Source organism: Euprymna scolopes, chromosome 8 (genome assembly GCF_053919585.1).
Source record: "Euprymna scolopes isolate OS-2025 chromosome 8, ASM5391958v1, whole genome shotgun sequence".
Lineage (NCBI taxonomy): Eukaryota > Metazoa > Mollusca > Cephalopoda > Sepiida > Sepiolidae > Euprymna > Euprymna scolopes.
In genome coordinates, this window is record NC_136489.1 from 124,740,565 (window position 1) to 124,756,218 (window position 15,654).

At 36.6% G+C, this 15,654-nt stretch overlaps 1 protein-coding gene and 1 long non-coding RNA gene across 4 annotated transcripts in view; both read left to right on the forward strand.

Moving 5' to 3' along the window:
* LOC145283752 (ubiquitin thioesterase zranb1-B-like) overlaps nt 1-15,654 on the forward strand; it is a 578,310-nt gene that overhangs the window by 431,707 nt on the left and 130,949 nt on the right. For all 3 annotated transcript variants that reach the window (XM_080132814.1, XM_080132813.1, XM_080132815.1), the window contains one exon: nt 5,525-6,799. In XM_080132814.1, the coding sequence (XP_079988940.1) occupies nt 5,539-6,799 (1,261 nt within the window). In that variant the 5' untranslated portion in view covers nt 5,525-5,538. The remainder of the gene's footprint in view (nt 1-5,524; nt 6,800-15,654) is intronic.
* Nucleotides 1-15,654, forward strand: part of LOC145283756 (uncharacterized) — a 259,776-nt gene that overhangs the window by 106,445 nt on the left and 137,677 nt on the right. The window lies entirely within an intron of this gene.

The window sequence follows — 15,654 nt, forward strand, 5'->3', positions numbered from 1 at the left end:
AAAAAAACGAAGGAAATAATCAAGTTGCTGCTTTGACTTGTGCCTTCAATGTGAATCTTATTTGCATTGTCCACTCGGTGAACAAGAATTCAATCTCCTCGTCTTAGCAGGAAACAATAAACATTGAACATGTTCATCTGATTATATTTATTTCTCTAGCTTAAGAAAAGAGAAGCCAATTCAGTCTGAAGTATTTCCCATACATCTCCTCCCCCCACACACACTCATTCTTTTTTTTTTTTTTTTTTTTTTACTTCTCATCACGTTTTTTCTTTTCCTTTTTTGTTTTTTTAAAATGGCGTACAACCTCCTTGCATGAGTTGCTCAATTATTTTCTTCTCTTCACTGAGATATATTACCATTGTCTATAACTTTGAGAAGAATAATTAATATTGTTTTGAACAACTAAATTGCCTTGTATTCTTGACGTCCTTGTCAGTAATGTTTTTGTGGATCCATTTGTCATCTTGACTCAAGTGCAAGAATGGAAAATAAATCGTTTTTTTTTTTTTCTTGGAGAATAGTTAAAAAAAAAAAAAACCCAATGTTTTTGTTTTCAGAAGTTGGAAATCGGCAATTTTGCCGGAATCCAGAGTGTATTTTATTTTAATTTGAAAAAATTTTTATTTTATAAACCAACTTTGGAGTCATAATTTGGATTTATTTTTCAAACGATTTTCAAGCTTTGGTGAGGAATTTGAATTGGGAGTAAGAAGTTTTTGAAAGATTTAGTTGCGGTCTCCCCCCCCCCCCCCACCGGAAATCTAGTGGAATTGGATTTTGTCCCTCACTCTATCTACGTTAGGTATGTGTTTATACATTTGTATGTACAGGATTCACTCCTAAACTAATTAACCGATCATTATGAATTTTGGAACAGAGCTGCTCGGCATTAGAGGTTGTAATGTGGGCAATATTTGATTTAGTTTTATGCAAAGAGGACAAAAATAGGGTTTAAGCCCCCCCTTTTTTTTAAAACTTTTACTACCCATTTTTCTTGAAATTTTAACAATAAGTATTAGATATCAATAAATATTTCTCAAATTTAAGTTACTTTGGAGTATTATAAATGGTTGAGGGGGAATAATATGGACGCAACTTTCCATTTTAAAATTCAAATATTTGAGATTTGCATTAAAATTTGATCCGCAGTCATTAGACACAAACTAAGTAAGCTTCCTAGTTTTGAATTTCTTAAGACCCCTTAATCTTTAGCACGAGACATTTTCTCTACTCAAGATCATGTAATGGATTTTTATAAAATTTTGAGTAAGGATTCTAGACATAAGGTTTCGTAGCATTATAGCTTCATTTTAATCTTTCTAAGGGAACGTGAAAATGGCAGGAAATTGTTCTGTTCAAGGAATTTTACCTATCCTGGGACGGGTATTTTAGTATACTATTAGCTACCAGTAGGGGGGGGTGCAACTTGGAAAATTACTGTGAATGTCATGTAGTTTAAGCAATTGAAAGCCAATGAAGCAATGTTAAAAAATAAAAGATTGAAGGAGAAAACGTACAATGTCATGTCACTTGAGTGCATAAATCTGGCCAGTTTGGATTTTATTTCCCCCCTCCCCCCATCATACAGATGTTAAGAAACCCCTTTGTTTTCATATATGGAGTACACATTTGTTAAACTTTTCTGTGTTACTATTCTCTAAAGAAATGTGTATTCATGTATGTGGGGTGTATTTTGAAATATGGATCAGTTGAAATGTTTTCATGATAGCTATAATTGTTTTCATAAAGACTGTAATTGAAATAAAATCTCATATATAAACTTGTCAAAGTTTTCTATAGTATTTAAGCCGACAAATTAAAATTTGATTCTGGCTGACCAATTTTCACTTGTTATTGTTGTACCATGTTATTGGTTATATATGTTTTGCGAGGGTGGAAATCATAGATTGAAGCTCAGTCGAGCGTCTGCCATGAAAATGATAGAGCAGAGATCGACTTGCAACATCTCTGAGGAAGTGGGAAGGAGGAACAGGTCCTTGCCTATTAGCTTTTGGAATTCCAGGCTCTGTATGTAGGACGTTGGCACCTCTTTGCAAGAACTGCAAAAACCTAACATTATCTCCCCTAGCTAAAATATACATGCAACTGGAGACCACATGTGAATTTGATATTCCCTAGAAACTTTCTACTTTGGGGGAAGCAAGTTCATCTTGCCTAATTATTACCGTTAGCTATAAAGTAAAGATCTAGGTAAGTGGAATAATCTTGTGTGGTAATAAAACTTCTCAAATGCATTTGTGATGTTAGGCTGTGTAAGGTGTTAACTTTGGTCAAAACCGTCTGTTCTTTCTTTCATCAGACTATTTTGATTTATCGATACTTATTGAATACATTCCGATCCAAAATCTATCTTAGAACACTGCCAAGCACATAAAGTATCTGCATGTGAAATTTCATAAAAATCGGTCCAGCCGTTTTCGAGTCTATACACACACAGTTCCTTTTACATAATAGTAAAGATAAAGATAATGAATTATTCTGTTTAGAAATATTGTTTTACTTTGAAATAAGCAATAATTTAGCAAGTCAATAGAATTCAGGAATGCCAATCATAGTGTGCTCTCCTTCTTGGTTATAATGGCATGACAGTTTATGTATCACTATTTTGCTCCTTTCTGGCCTTTTTTAACGAACTGACTCGTTGATTTCGCCCCCCCCCCCCAACAAAAGGAGGATGGACCTGTAAATTCACCCTTGTTTGTTCGTCCGTCCGCATTTTTCTCAATAACTACGCCTTGGAATTTTTTGAAATTTTGCACAAACATTAAACGTTATGAGTGAAAAAAGTAACAGAACGGATTTTCCGGGAAAACTCCACCTCCCCCCCCTCCTCCTCCCTGCTAGGGGTGTCTTTCGGGTTAAAATGGCTAAAATTGACATTTTTGTGCTTATTAAAAAAAAATTGATGTCTTGGATTTTATAAAACTTTCTGAAAAGTTGTAACTAACTGATTTCTATATAATTTTGTTTGTCTATACTTCGGTAACTCTTGGGTGTGTGCCACAGGGGCTCTTTTAGGGTCAATAAAAGCACTCCATTTTTCGGACTATTTTACCATATTTGTCCAGAATTTTCTGTGTATGTCTATTTAGCAGTTTTGTATGGTGCTGAACTCAAATTTAAATATGTTAAGGCCTTGGGGACTTTTGGGGCTAAATGGTAGTAGTGGTGGGTGCAAATGATGAACTTCTGAAGAGGAGAGGCAAGGTAAGACCTTCCCAGGACTACCTAAAGCGAATACCTCCACCTCCTAGATAAAAGACCACCCAAATGACCCAGTTTCTGCTAAACACATTATTGAGATTGGAACCTCGATTAGCATGTGTTGGTCATTGCAACCTGACGCCAAATGAATAGTGAGACTGGTTCCTATTTATTTGCTTCCCCATGAGAGCAAAATCTAACACAGTCGTTTTTAATAGGGAGGTTGGGGATATCTGGCTCCTCAAAAAAGGGCACTTTGGATTGGATGTCAAAAATTAAAAATTGCCTTACTAAGAAGAGAATTAGCATAGTGTAACATCAAAACAGATACCACACTCTGATCCTAACCCGAAGGTCAGGTTTCTATAACTTTATAAGGTCATCTTTTAAAATTATAAACAAGAATATGTCAGTCGTGATACCGAATAGTTCCATGTTACAACATAAGTACGGACAAAATTATAATTTGTTTGAAGTATTCTTAACCTCAAAAAATCATTTATATAATACTAGGGGGGGGGTACCTGGCGTTGCCCGGGTGTGGAAAGGTGTGTGTGTGGGGGGGGGTAGTTAAAATAACTGTAGGAAGTCTGGGTGGAGAGAGGTGTTTAAAAAAAAAATGCTAGTAGTGGGGGGGAGGAGTACTCGGCGTTGCCCGGGTGTGTGTAGGTGGTGTAGTAAGGAACCCCGGGCGGGGGGGGGGGGAATCAAAACAACAATGTGCAGCCCATGTGGAGAGAGATGCTAAATAAAATAATGGTAGTAGTGAGTCACAACAAAGATTTTTTTATTTTTTGTCCATACTGGTTAGTGTTATTAAAAAACATCAGATCCTTACTGTAATGTTTTTAACGGGGAGGGAGGAGGTATCTAGCACCCTCAGAAAAAAAGTACTCTGGGTTAGGAGTCAAAAATTAAAAATTGCCTTAGTTTGGGAAGGTTTCCCCTTCACTAAGGACAGAATCACTGACTAAGGACAGAATTAACTTAGCATAGCATCATAACAGATACTACACTCTGATCCCAACCCGAAGGCCAGGTATGGTGAGAATGGCTAGTAGAAACATTTAAATATAACTATATTTATTCTCTCTGGTTAAGTCCATCTATCTACAATATAAATCTTACGTGTCTGTTTAAATGTATGTATGTATGTACGTATGTATGCCTAATGTGTCAGGTCATGTCATATGCTACTGGTACCATGTAACCCAGTACTACCTGCCTCATGGTCGGGTCACCGGCGACTAAACTGGTTCCCCCACCAGACTTGTTTGGTGAGGAGGGCGGCTAGTCTCCCTGGAGGATTAAAAACAAGACCTTCCAAAGGGCGAATGAACTCTTTTTCTGGGTCAACGGCCAACTAGCACCGTGTATATTTGTGTGTGTGTATATGTGTATTGGGGTGGAGAGGGCTCCCGTAAGCCGTGGTGAAGGCAACCTTTCTAGGAGAAGCAAATCTCTGATTTAAAAAACCATAAAGCGGGAGACCAGTACCCGCATTAAGCTGGTCTGCAGTTTAATTTGTTGCTGGCTATCTTGCTCTTGCTTGTTGCTGGATCTCAACATTTTGAACTGAGAGAGAGAGACTTAGCTGTCGTACAAAGCTAAGACTCTGTAACATCATCTTTGTATAGATACTCCCTCAGGCATTTGGGCTCATAGATTTTAAATGTCTGAGGGAGTGTCACTCGTCTGACAAGACGTTGCAATCATCATGTATGCCTAAAATTTTCAACAGAGGTGACAGATTTTCATGAGATCGGTTTCGTTTTGAAGCGGATGACAAATATTGAAAAATTGGCTAAAAACATTAATTCCTTCACCCTCAACTGAGCACTTTTCTACAGGGAGAGGCCGATTTTTTTATTTTTTATTTTATTATTTTTGTGATATTTTCGAAAGTCATCCCCTCTTTTCAATTGACTAACCTCAATTTAAACCTTCATCACTTTCGGTTTGGCGATGGATGCAACAGCAAAGATGTTACGTTTTTTTCCTCCTTCACAGTATGGGTTTGAGCCTGCCTGCATACTACCACTTTTTTTTTTTTTTTTTGCTCAACATACACCTCCGAACACCTGGGCAATGGCGGGCACCCAGGCTAGTTTATTCCTAAAATGGGTACATCAGCTTGCCCCATAACAGTAAGTTAAATTTGTACCATGTTTGAACCGGGTATATGATGGGAACGTTTACCAAAGAATAAGGATACTTATTGATGTTGTTAATGATTTATTTTAAAGATTTTGATTTTATTCTCTGCTGATTCTTTCTTTTTTTTTTGTCTTTTTAGTTAATTGTGACCACATGAGGAAAATGAACGAGACCGAGAAATGGGCTTGTGACTACTGCACATACGAGAATTTCCCTGCTGCTAAGAGGTGCACATTGTGCCGTGCATCGCGGACACCACAGATCATCACTGACGACACATTTAACAGTGAGCAGGACATCTACAAAATGGCATCTTTGATGTCCTCATCAACCAACAGCCATGCACCTACCATCATTAACACAAGCTCTACACAAAATCTTATTGAGTGCAGCAGCAGTCGTAAAAGCCCGACTTTTGTTGCCCCTTGGACGGACAAGTGGGCGTGTCATTTGTGCACCTACTTGAATTGGCCCCGAGCGGTCAAATGCACACAGTGTCTAGCAACTCGAAAACAATCCCCGACGACTGCCAGTGTGTGCAACCTGTCTGCTCTCCACGTCCAGGGTCAGCCTCTTTCTATCAACACCGATGACCAAGGCAGTAATAACGCGGCCAAACGCAACTCTCCAAATTCTCCTGAAACTGCCAAAGACTTTTACAATGATAAAAATCGAGCCGTTTCCACGGTTTTCACACGCTCGCTCGGCAAGTGGACTTGCAAAGCATGCACGTTCGACAACTGGCCTAAGTCGCTCAAGTGTGTAATCTGTGGAATTAGCAAGTCTGCCACGACAGAAGGCAGCCCGTCGTGTCATAGCATCCCCCTTGTATCATCATCCCGAGAAATTTCAGATTCGCTTAAAACTTCAACAAACACCACAAACAGCCATTCGTCCATTTATATCCATAAAAGTGAACCTCTTGATCCGCAGCAGCAAGTTGGGGCAACAGCGGCTTTGCCAGCCACACCAAATGAACAAGACAACCGCACTGAAGAGAGACGGTTGCGCCTTTTGCAGAAGCGCTTACGTGATAAAGACTGGTCTTGGTTGAACGCCTGCATAGGCGTTGTCGACGGTGACCCTGACGCTGTAGAGACTTACCTTGCTTCGGGGGGTAATCCTGCCCGTCAGATGACTCAGGACGAGGTAACCTTACTGAAAAGACCGAGTGCGTTTGAGGTGGGATACACCTTGGTACACTTAGCAATCCGGTTCCAGCGTGAGGACTTGCTTGCAGTTTTGCTGACCGCCACGGATATGGCGTCCAAGGTGGTCAAGCGTCTTCCATCCCATTCTAGCCCCGATTTGGCTACTGATATTCGCAGAGAAATCTCAACATATCTTAGGCAACGGAAAGGAGAATTCCCTTGCTTTTTTTTCACAGAGTATGCAACGTTTGCCTTGCCTAGTGGTAAGTTTGGTATATGTGGTATTTTCTTTGTGTAATCACAACCCGTGCCTGGATTATCTAAAAATGTAGTAGTTGCAGTCTTATGATACAATTCTTCATAGTTTAAATATTTTTTAAATGCTTTGATATATTATTATTATACTAAAGCTGAGTTAATCAAAATTTGTTTCTCTGAAAGCTTTTTACCTCCATATTTTAATACATATTTTAATACATGCTGAAAAAATATTCTGAAGTTTTGAGATGGAGTTATGCTCAGTAATAATTCAATATTGTTCTAATTATTTGAAATTTGCAATGAACCTACCAAATGACTCTTGCTGAATTTCTATCACTCTCAATGAATGTTGCTCTTTTCCTCCCTTCTCTGTTCTTATTTTATACAATATCTATCACTCTTGCTTCTGTCTTTCTTTTTCTCTCTCTCTGTTTATAGACAATCAAAGGTAATAAAAAAAGGAAAGGAAACGTTTTCAGTAGTTCATCATAAACACAAGGAAATATCACCACATGTAGTGATGCTATTTAACCTGCAGGGAGAAAGAGATAGCAATCAGAAAGCGATTAATTTGGGATTTTGTCTTATTTTTAAAATTTTTATTTACCTGCTTTTACAAAATCAATTTTTCCTGATCTATACAATTCTACTTTTTAAACATTTTAGAATTTAGAACAGAATCGGTAATTGTATCAGAATTGGGAGCAGGGGTGGTGGTGAATATTGAAATCATCCTATCATTAATAATTGCACACAATAATTTCCTTTTGTTTTGGTGAGTAAATGAAATTTTCTTAGCTGGAATAAGTATTTAAAAAAAAAAATGTGAAGTAAAATAAAATATTCATACTAATAACAAAATGGAAGTAAAACAAACAAATTTTTTAAATGGAAAAATAAGCTAGTCCGAATCATATATCCTTATGTCAAATAAATTGCTGTTTGGGTCTGACTTTGAAAATCTGACAAAATAACTTTTTATGTCAGAAAATACAGCTGTTATTAAATTACTATAGTATGGGTCATTACAAGAATTTGTTGACATTGTATTTGAATGCAAGCAAGTTGTAGTCAGCAAGGAAGCAGTACCTTGGTCATGTTTCACGAATGGGAATCCCTTGCAAAGGTGGTGTGTTCATGGAAATTTCACCTGACCAATTCAATTTATTCAACATAGGTTAAAACATTACATGTCTGTCGCCATCAAAAAGGACGTGGAAAGAGAGAGAGAGAGAGAAAAAAAGGAAGGGGTATTGCAAATTTAAACATATTTAGAAATACAGTTGATCAACACATGTTCAACTTGAACTGATCTGTTGTTGGTATGTGGATGGAAAATATGGCTTTTCGTTGGTTTAGCCAAAATCTCAGAGGAAACAGCTTTAGGTCATGTCCTCTTAGTCCATGTTCAGTAGCTGGGGTGAAGAGAAGATTCCAAGGAAGGTTGTAATGGCCATGAAGGAGGTTATAAGGCAAAATTAGGTTGCCCTTTAGTCTTTGCTGTGCCAATGAAAAAAGGCAAATGGAGGGAGAAAGGAAAGTCTTTTTCGATATGATAGCAAAACAAGTTTTTTCTGTGAATCTCTTACAAGTAGGAATCAATGTCTCGCACTTTCTAGAGAAATAGCGATAGAGTACAGGGCTCTACGGACAAATTTGTCTGTAGTTGATCTTTGACAATTGAAGATTTTCGGTTTACTAACCACACTCATATGATTTTTAGAATATGACATCTATGACGAGTATGTACATTATAAAGATTTTTTTAATTTTTTTTTTAAATAAGTGTAATGTTTAATATACACTGAATTTTATGTTGATACTTGAACGTATAAACATTCGAATTTCCTCAGATGTTTTTTAAACAACCTTTGTTAAAAAAAAATATATTGTTTTGTTAAACCTTTTATTGTTTAAATAATTTGACTTTGTTCGTTTTATTAAAAAAAAAAAAAAAGTTGAAAAGATATTTTTCGCTCAGTAGTGAGCTTTGGAAGATTGTCAGTGAAAGAAACATAATCGCCAAAAGATAAGTGTTTCATTATTTCTAGTCGCCACTTTGAAAAAAAATCACTTGCAAATGCGACCGTTTCGCTCACAATGTAGAGCCCTAGAGTAGAAAGAGACTGGCAGTGTTTCTTCTGTGAGAAAGAAGTTGTAGGAAAGAGAGGAGATATTCCCACCTCCCACTTATCTATGAAATTAAGAATTGCTTTTAAAATTTTTAATCTCTATATTAATAAAATGATTCTTCCTCTTCGTTATTGTAGCAAAATTCAAGAATTTGAAATATCGTATTTCAAGTGAAACCATTGGTAGCTACTGAATTGTCATGTTACAGTAATTAACATATCCAAAAATTATCTAAATTGATAAAGTAGAAAATTAATTATTAATGAAAATAATTTTCCAAAACAATTAGCAAAAACGAAATTTCTGAAATCGTAAAACTGAGTTTCACATGAAAACAATGGTATCTACGTATTCCTCATATTTTTAAGATGATTATATCCAAAAATTACGAAAATTGATAAGATTGAAAATGATTTATTAAAGAAAATAAAAACTAGAATTTTAAAACGATCATAAGCCATAGTTCAAAAGGGAAGTAATTTTCCGTTTTGATTTAAACAAAATGGCCAAAATTTTTCACCTAACACGATTAAAGTTGTTTTGTTTAATAATTCAATAATATTCAGATAATTTCGACTGCATAACTTGGAAGCTACCATTGTAACTTATTAGAATTGACAAAAAAAATCAATCGAAACCATTGTTTTTTTTTTTTTATCTGAAATCTCCATTTATCAACTACAAAAATTCTGTCCCAATTCTGTAGAAGCACCTAATTTTATACCTTATCGTTTTTCATAATTTTTGGATATTTTCATTACTGCAACATACCAATTCAGTAGATACCATTGGTTTCACTTGAAATTCAGTATTTTACGAATTTTGCTACAATAAGAATAAGAACCAATAAAATTGTGTGGTTCTGTGTGTTTCTCGCCTCCGTGTGACTTTTGTATTTTGTTTTATTTACTCTTAATCGATAATTTATTCAAATCAAAAATGCAATAGCACAAAGTACTAAAACAAAATTTTAAAAATATCCTATATAAAAAATAATTACAAATTAAATCCACCAGAATTCATTTTGATTTCCTTTGTTAAGTTTAAAAAATGTGAATAAAATACTTATTGATCTTTTATAATATGAAAAGAATTTGAAAGTATTTAAACTGCTGACTAGAAAGTAATTTCTGGCTTAAGTTTTCTCGTGTTCAAGTAGTTTATGAGAAATAGCTAACAATTTTTAAGTCGGAAACAACTTTCTATTTAACAGCTTCAAAATTTTTATGTATTAAAAGATTGAAAGTTTTGGTAGATACTTACATCCCATAATTTTATAAATAGAAATTAAAATAATTGAATAGCTTTATAAATAGCCTAGTATGGATACCTGATGTAGCCCAGGTCAAAATGAAGTTCTGTTTGGACACACCTGCTATACTAAGAATATTGAGCACTTTCATCATGGGCAATGTCGATACCCCCACAACAATTTCCAAAATAAAAGAACGGATAAAAATATGAAAATGTAATTCCCCGCCCCCCCCAAAAATAAAGTATGTGACAACCTCCCCACCAGATATTTCTGCAGAAGGGATACATAGAGAAGGTTTTGAGCACTTTTTATTGCCCGTGTGCTCCCCCCCCCCCTTCCTTAAAAAATGAATCAAAACAACTTTTCTTTCAATCAAAATAGCTGGGAATGCTCGTGCGACCGAAAAAAAAAAAAAAAAAAAAATGAGCCATGGTGTCCAGGCTCGAATGCGACAGTGGAAAAGAAGGCAAAACGTTTATAAACTATCTTGCCCACATGGCTACGAGTGCTTATGACGTCATGACTTTTCAAAATAAGTTTTTTGAACATAGTTTTAGTTTGATACGCATGTGTGACTTGCGAAAAGAGTGACATGAAAAAGGATCCCCACCCCTTCCAAAAATTAATCTTTTTTTTTCTAATTTTCACATATTATGCATCCGGGGTATTGCTCTTTTAGATGGTACTGGTTTGGACCCGATTGAATATCGATGACAAAAGTTTTTAGCAAACATACAAACACATTAATGCCTTTCATTTCTATAAAACTAGCGAGGGGGGGGGTACCCGGCGTTGCCTGAGTGTTTGGAGGTGTGTGTGTAGGGGGGGGTAAAGAATAAGCGAAGTAATAACCCTGTTTAAACTTCTTAAAAAATCGGAAAAACAAAACAAACAAAACTTCTTTAAAAAAAATCGGAAACACAACCCCCCCCCCCCTCCAAAAAAAAAAGTAAAATAATGAACGTGTTTGGAAAAACAAAAAAAAAAAAAAACATGTCGGAAAGCGAAAAAAAAAAAAAAAAAGAAAAGGTATAAATAACCTTGTTTCAATATTAAAAGTTCAAAAATCTAAAAAAAAAATATCTGATAAATCGGATTGAACCTGCAATCTTAAGATAACAACACTGTCAGTTTATCCATTGTGCTATGGACGCGTTGGCGAATGTAGGTTCGGTTAATATTCAAACGAATTCAAGGTACGTCTTTTGCGTGTGTTGATGCATGCGTAGAAGCCATCTTGTCATGAAGATACAATTTTTTTTCCACCCCTCCTGGTAGAAAAGGGTCTGGTTGAGAGTGAAGGAATGAATGTTTTTGGCAAATTTTTCAATATTTGTCGTCGGAAGGTTCGAGCCTAAAAATGATACCGATCTGGCGAAAATCCATGGCCTCTGTCGAAAGTTTTTGCGAGACATATAAACACACACACACACACACACATTTTCGCTTTTATATATATAGATAATAGCATGAATACTCAGTGTTGCCTGGTTTGGACACACTTGCTATACTAAAGATATTGAGCAGTTTTTCATTATTATATGTCAACGCTAGCATTACCCCCCCCCCCGCCCCGCAACTGTTTCAAAAATAAAAGAACGGATAAAGATACAAAAATGTAATCAACTCCGCAAAAAAAGTACCTCCCCACTAGATATTTCGGCTGAAGGGTTACAAAGAGAAGCTGTTTTCCAGATATTGAGCATTTTTTTTTATTGCTTGTGCACTGGAACCTCATCCTCAAAAAAAATATATAATGAGAAATAAATGTAATCAAAAAAACTTTTCTTTCAACCAAAATAATGGGGGGGGGCAAAAAATGAGCCATGGCAGCCGGGCCTGAACATGAAACATGAAAGAGTGGAAGAAGTTATGGGCAAACGCGTTTGCCCATAACTTCTTCCCCTCTTTCACGTTTGCCCACACAGCCACGAGTGCTAATCACGTCTTGAGGTTGCAAAACAAGCTTTTTAAACATAATTTTAGTCCATTATGCATGCGTGACTTGTGAAAACAATGACACGAAGGAGGACTCCCCTTCCATAAAGTGGTCCAGTTGACCACCACAGAATTTCTTTTTTTCTAATTTTCATGTTATTCATCCGAGGCATTGCTCTTTCAGATAGTATCGCTTTCAACCTAGTCGGATGTAACTGACAAAAGTTTTTAGCAGACATACAAACACACAGACGACTTTCCTTTATATAATAGAAGATTATTATTACAATTAAATAACTTAGATCAGAGATTCTTGATTTAGCATTTTATACAATACCAGGCTGGGTGCCCGGCGTTGCCTGGAGGTGTGTGTTAGAATGCTTGAACCCGTGACGTGAAGGAGGAAAAGAAAGTGAAAGAAAACCTGACATTGTTGTCGGAAGTTCGGAACGTTAAAATTAGGCAAAGTCAATCCAACTGATACGATGACTTGCAAAAATGGCTCACAAAAAATCGAACCCTCCTTGTAGAAAACTGTCCAGTTCAGAGTGAAGGAATTAATGTTTTTGGCCAATTTTTCAATATTTGTCGTCAGACGTCGAACCTCAAAATGATACTGATCTTGTGAAAATCTGTTGCCTCTGTCGAAAGTTTTAGGTATACATACATACATTTAAACAGATTCATATTATAGACTAGCAGCGGTGCCCGGCATTGCCCGGGTGTTTAGAGGTGTGTGTTGAGCCAAAAAAAAAGATTTTTTTAAAAAAAAGTGGTAGTAGGTGCGCAAGCTCGAACCCGTGACATGAAGGCGGAAAAAAAAATGAAAGAAAACCTGACATCTTACCGCTATGCCATGACACGAGCAGAAGTGTAAAGCGTTCAAATTTAGCGATCTCAATCAAAAAGTTGGCTTTCAGAAATGGATAGTTAAGTGAATGAGTTCACGCAGGTGCAGAGATGAACGTCTGGCTGCAGGCCAGTTAAGATTCCCGCTTTCTACTGCTTTATTTGTTTCCCCTCCAAAAAGGGGGAACTCTGGCAGTGTCCAAATGAATAGTAATTGTTTGACATGAACGTCCCCACCACCACACACACATTGATCAAAGCTTCAAAACATCCTGGCTAGGAAGACCGCTTGCGTTTTGCTTTGATCAGTTTCGCTTTATTTATACGAAAAACATAAACAAACACTGGAAAGGCCAGTTAAGATTCCCGCTTTCTACTGCTTTATTTGTTTCCCCTCCAAAAAGGGGGAACTCTGGCAGTGTCCAAATGAATAGTAATTGTTTGACATGAACGTCCCCACCACCACACACACATTGATCAAAGCTTCAAAACATCCTGGCTAGGAAGACCGCTTGCGTTTTGCTTTGATCAGTTTCGCTTTATTTATACGAAAAACATAAACAAACACTGGAAAGGATGGGACGGAGGGAATTTTTTAAAAGTCGATCAAAGTAAAGATAGATGATGTACGTTTTCGAATCTGAGATATTACAATCTAGGGAGGGTAAGGAAAGTTCTCCAAAATAGTAACCAACGCGAGAAGCCCGGCGGAAAAGTCTTTCTTGGATACACAAGCGCGTGCCCATTTTGCCTTTTCTATATTAGACTAGTGTGGGTGCCCAGCATTGCCCGGGTATTTGTTTGGGGGAGAAAAAAGTGGTAGTAGGCGGGCAGGCTCGAACCTGTGATGCGAAGGCGGAAAAGAAAAAAGTGAAAGAAAAGAGAAAAATTGAGATCTTACCGCTATGCTAAGACGTGAGAGGAAGCGAAAAGCGTTCAAATTTATCGATGTCAATCAAAAAGTTGACTTGAAGTGAATAAGTTAAGAATCACACAGGTGCAGAAATAAAGGTTGGCTGCAGGCCAGTTTCTGCTTCCCCATGATGTTGGGGAAAAACCAGCTCCCCCAAGAAGGGGGAGCTCTCTAAATGAATAGCAATTGTCTGATGTGAAGAGTTTTCCCAACATTGATCAAAGCTTTCTGGAGGTCCCAGCCGGAAAGCCAGGCGGTGGCTACTTCACTCCGATTAGTTTTGCTTTTATACAAAAAAGACAAACAAACACGCGAAAGGACGGAATAGAGGGAATTTTATAAAAGTCGATCAAAATAAATGTAGAGATGACGTCCGTTTGCAAATCGTAGATATTATAATCTAGGAGTATATAAAAAGTTCTCCAAAATAGTAACCCTCTCGAGACCCCCCCCCCCAAGCCTTTTTTTGGTATACAAAAACACGCACGCCACTTTTGCCTTTTATTTCTATAATAGATGGTCTACTTAAAAGTAACTTGAATTCCAGAGATCCTGGATATGACCTTAAAAAAACATCCAGTGGTGAGGCGCCATTTAGTGGCTGTGGGAAATGTGAAATTGCTCCTTAGTTGCCATTGCTCTCAGGTTCACTTTGGTCCAGAGTGCTAATACCTGCTAGGGCATGTCGTGCTATAAGATCACGGTGACTGAAGATACCTGCCCCATGACCAAAAATGCACCCAACATTGATCTTATTGTTTTTTCCCTTTTGCTTTGCAAAACTCAATCATGCTCTGCTTGTTTTTATACTAATGCTTAACAACCTATCAACCGTTCTATGGTCATTTAAGGTTCTGCAGATTTTGTGGGAATCTATTTTGTATATATTTCTGAGTTTTTATATTTTTAGTTTATTGAGTGAGTTTGTTATTTTTTATATAGTGCTGCACCTGTTGGTGGGTAGAATACTGTTTGTTGTGGTTTTTGCAAACTCGGAACCAAAAACATTTTTCTTCTCTGAAACAATCAAACTAAACACCATAAATAAATATTTGGATATATAAAGGAACTTGAAGAATGAAACCTTTTTTTTCAAAATTACTGGATTTGATATTAAATCCAAAACAACCAACCGAATATGAGTTGATTGGAAATAAAAATAAGTAAGTGAAAGTTTTTTTTTTTTTTTTTCATTGTGTTCGTCATTACGGATTATTTGAATACACATTGAATGAGATAAATAACAACACCGTATTAAATATCCAGGCCGTGTGTACCAAAAATAGCTTTCATGAGAAGAGCTGCACTTGATAACAAGATGGAAGAAACAACATAACTTGATCAATTGTCAAAAGACAAAATAATTTTTCAAGGTATCAAAAGGTCATTTGAATAATGATGATGATGATGATGCACATAGCATCACCTGCATAGAAGGAGACAACATAAACATGGCCGATTGTTGAAAGATAAATGTCAAATGTATAAAAGTTTGTTTGACAAGAAAACTTGCAGGTGCAATTGAGTCATGTAAAGAAAAAACAAATAGGTTGGATCATCAATTCAATGAAACATTGTCGAATAAAATCGGGGTTGGGGGCTACAGTGACAGTGGCGTCCCAAGTCTTTACAAATTGTTATATAATAACGACCTAAAATTGATATTGGTTGGTGATTTGAGCCTGGAAAAAATCAGCTGTCAAATTTCTGTGAGTATGTTTTTCTTCTCACAACTCACCATCCCTTAGAATCACTGACAATAAAGGTTT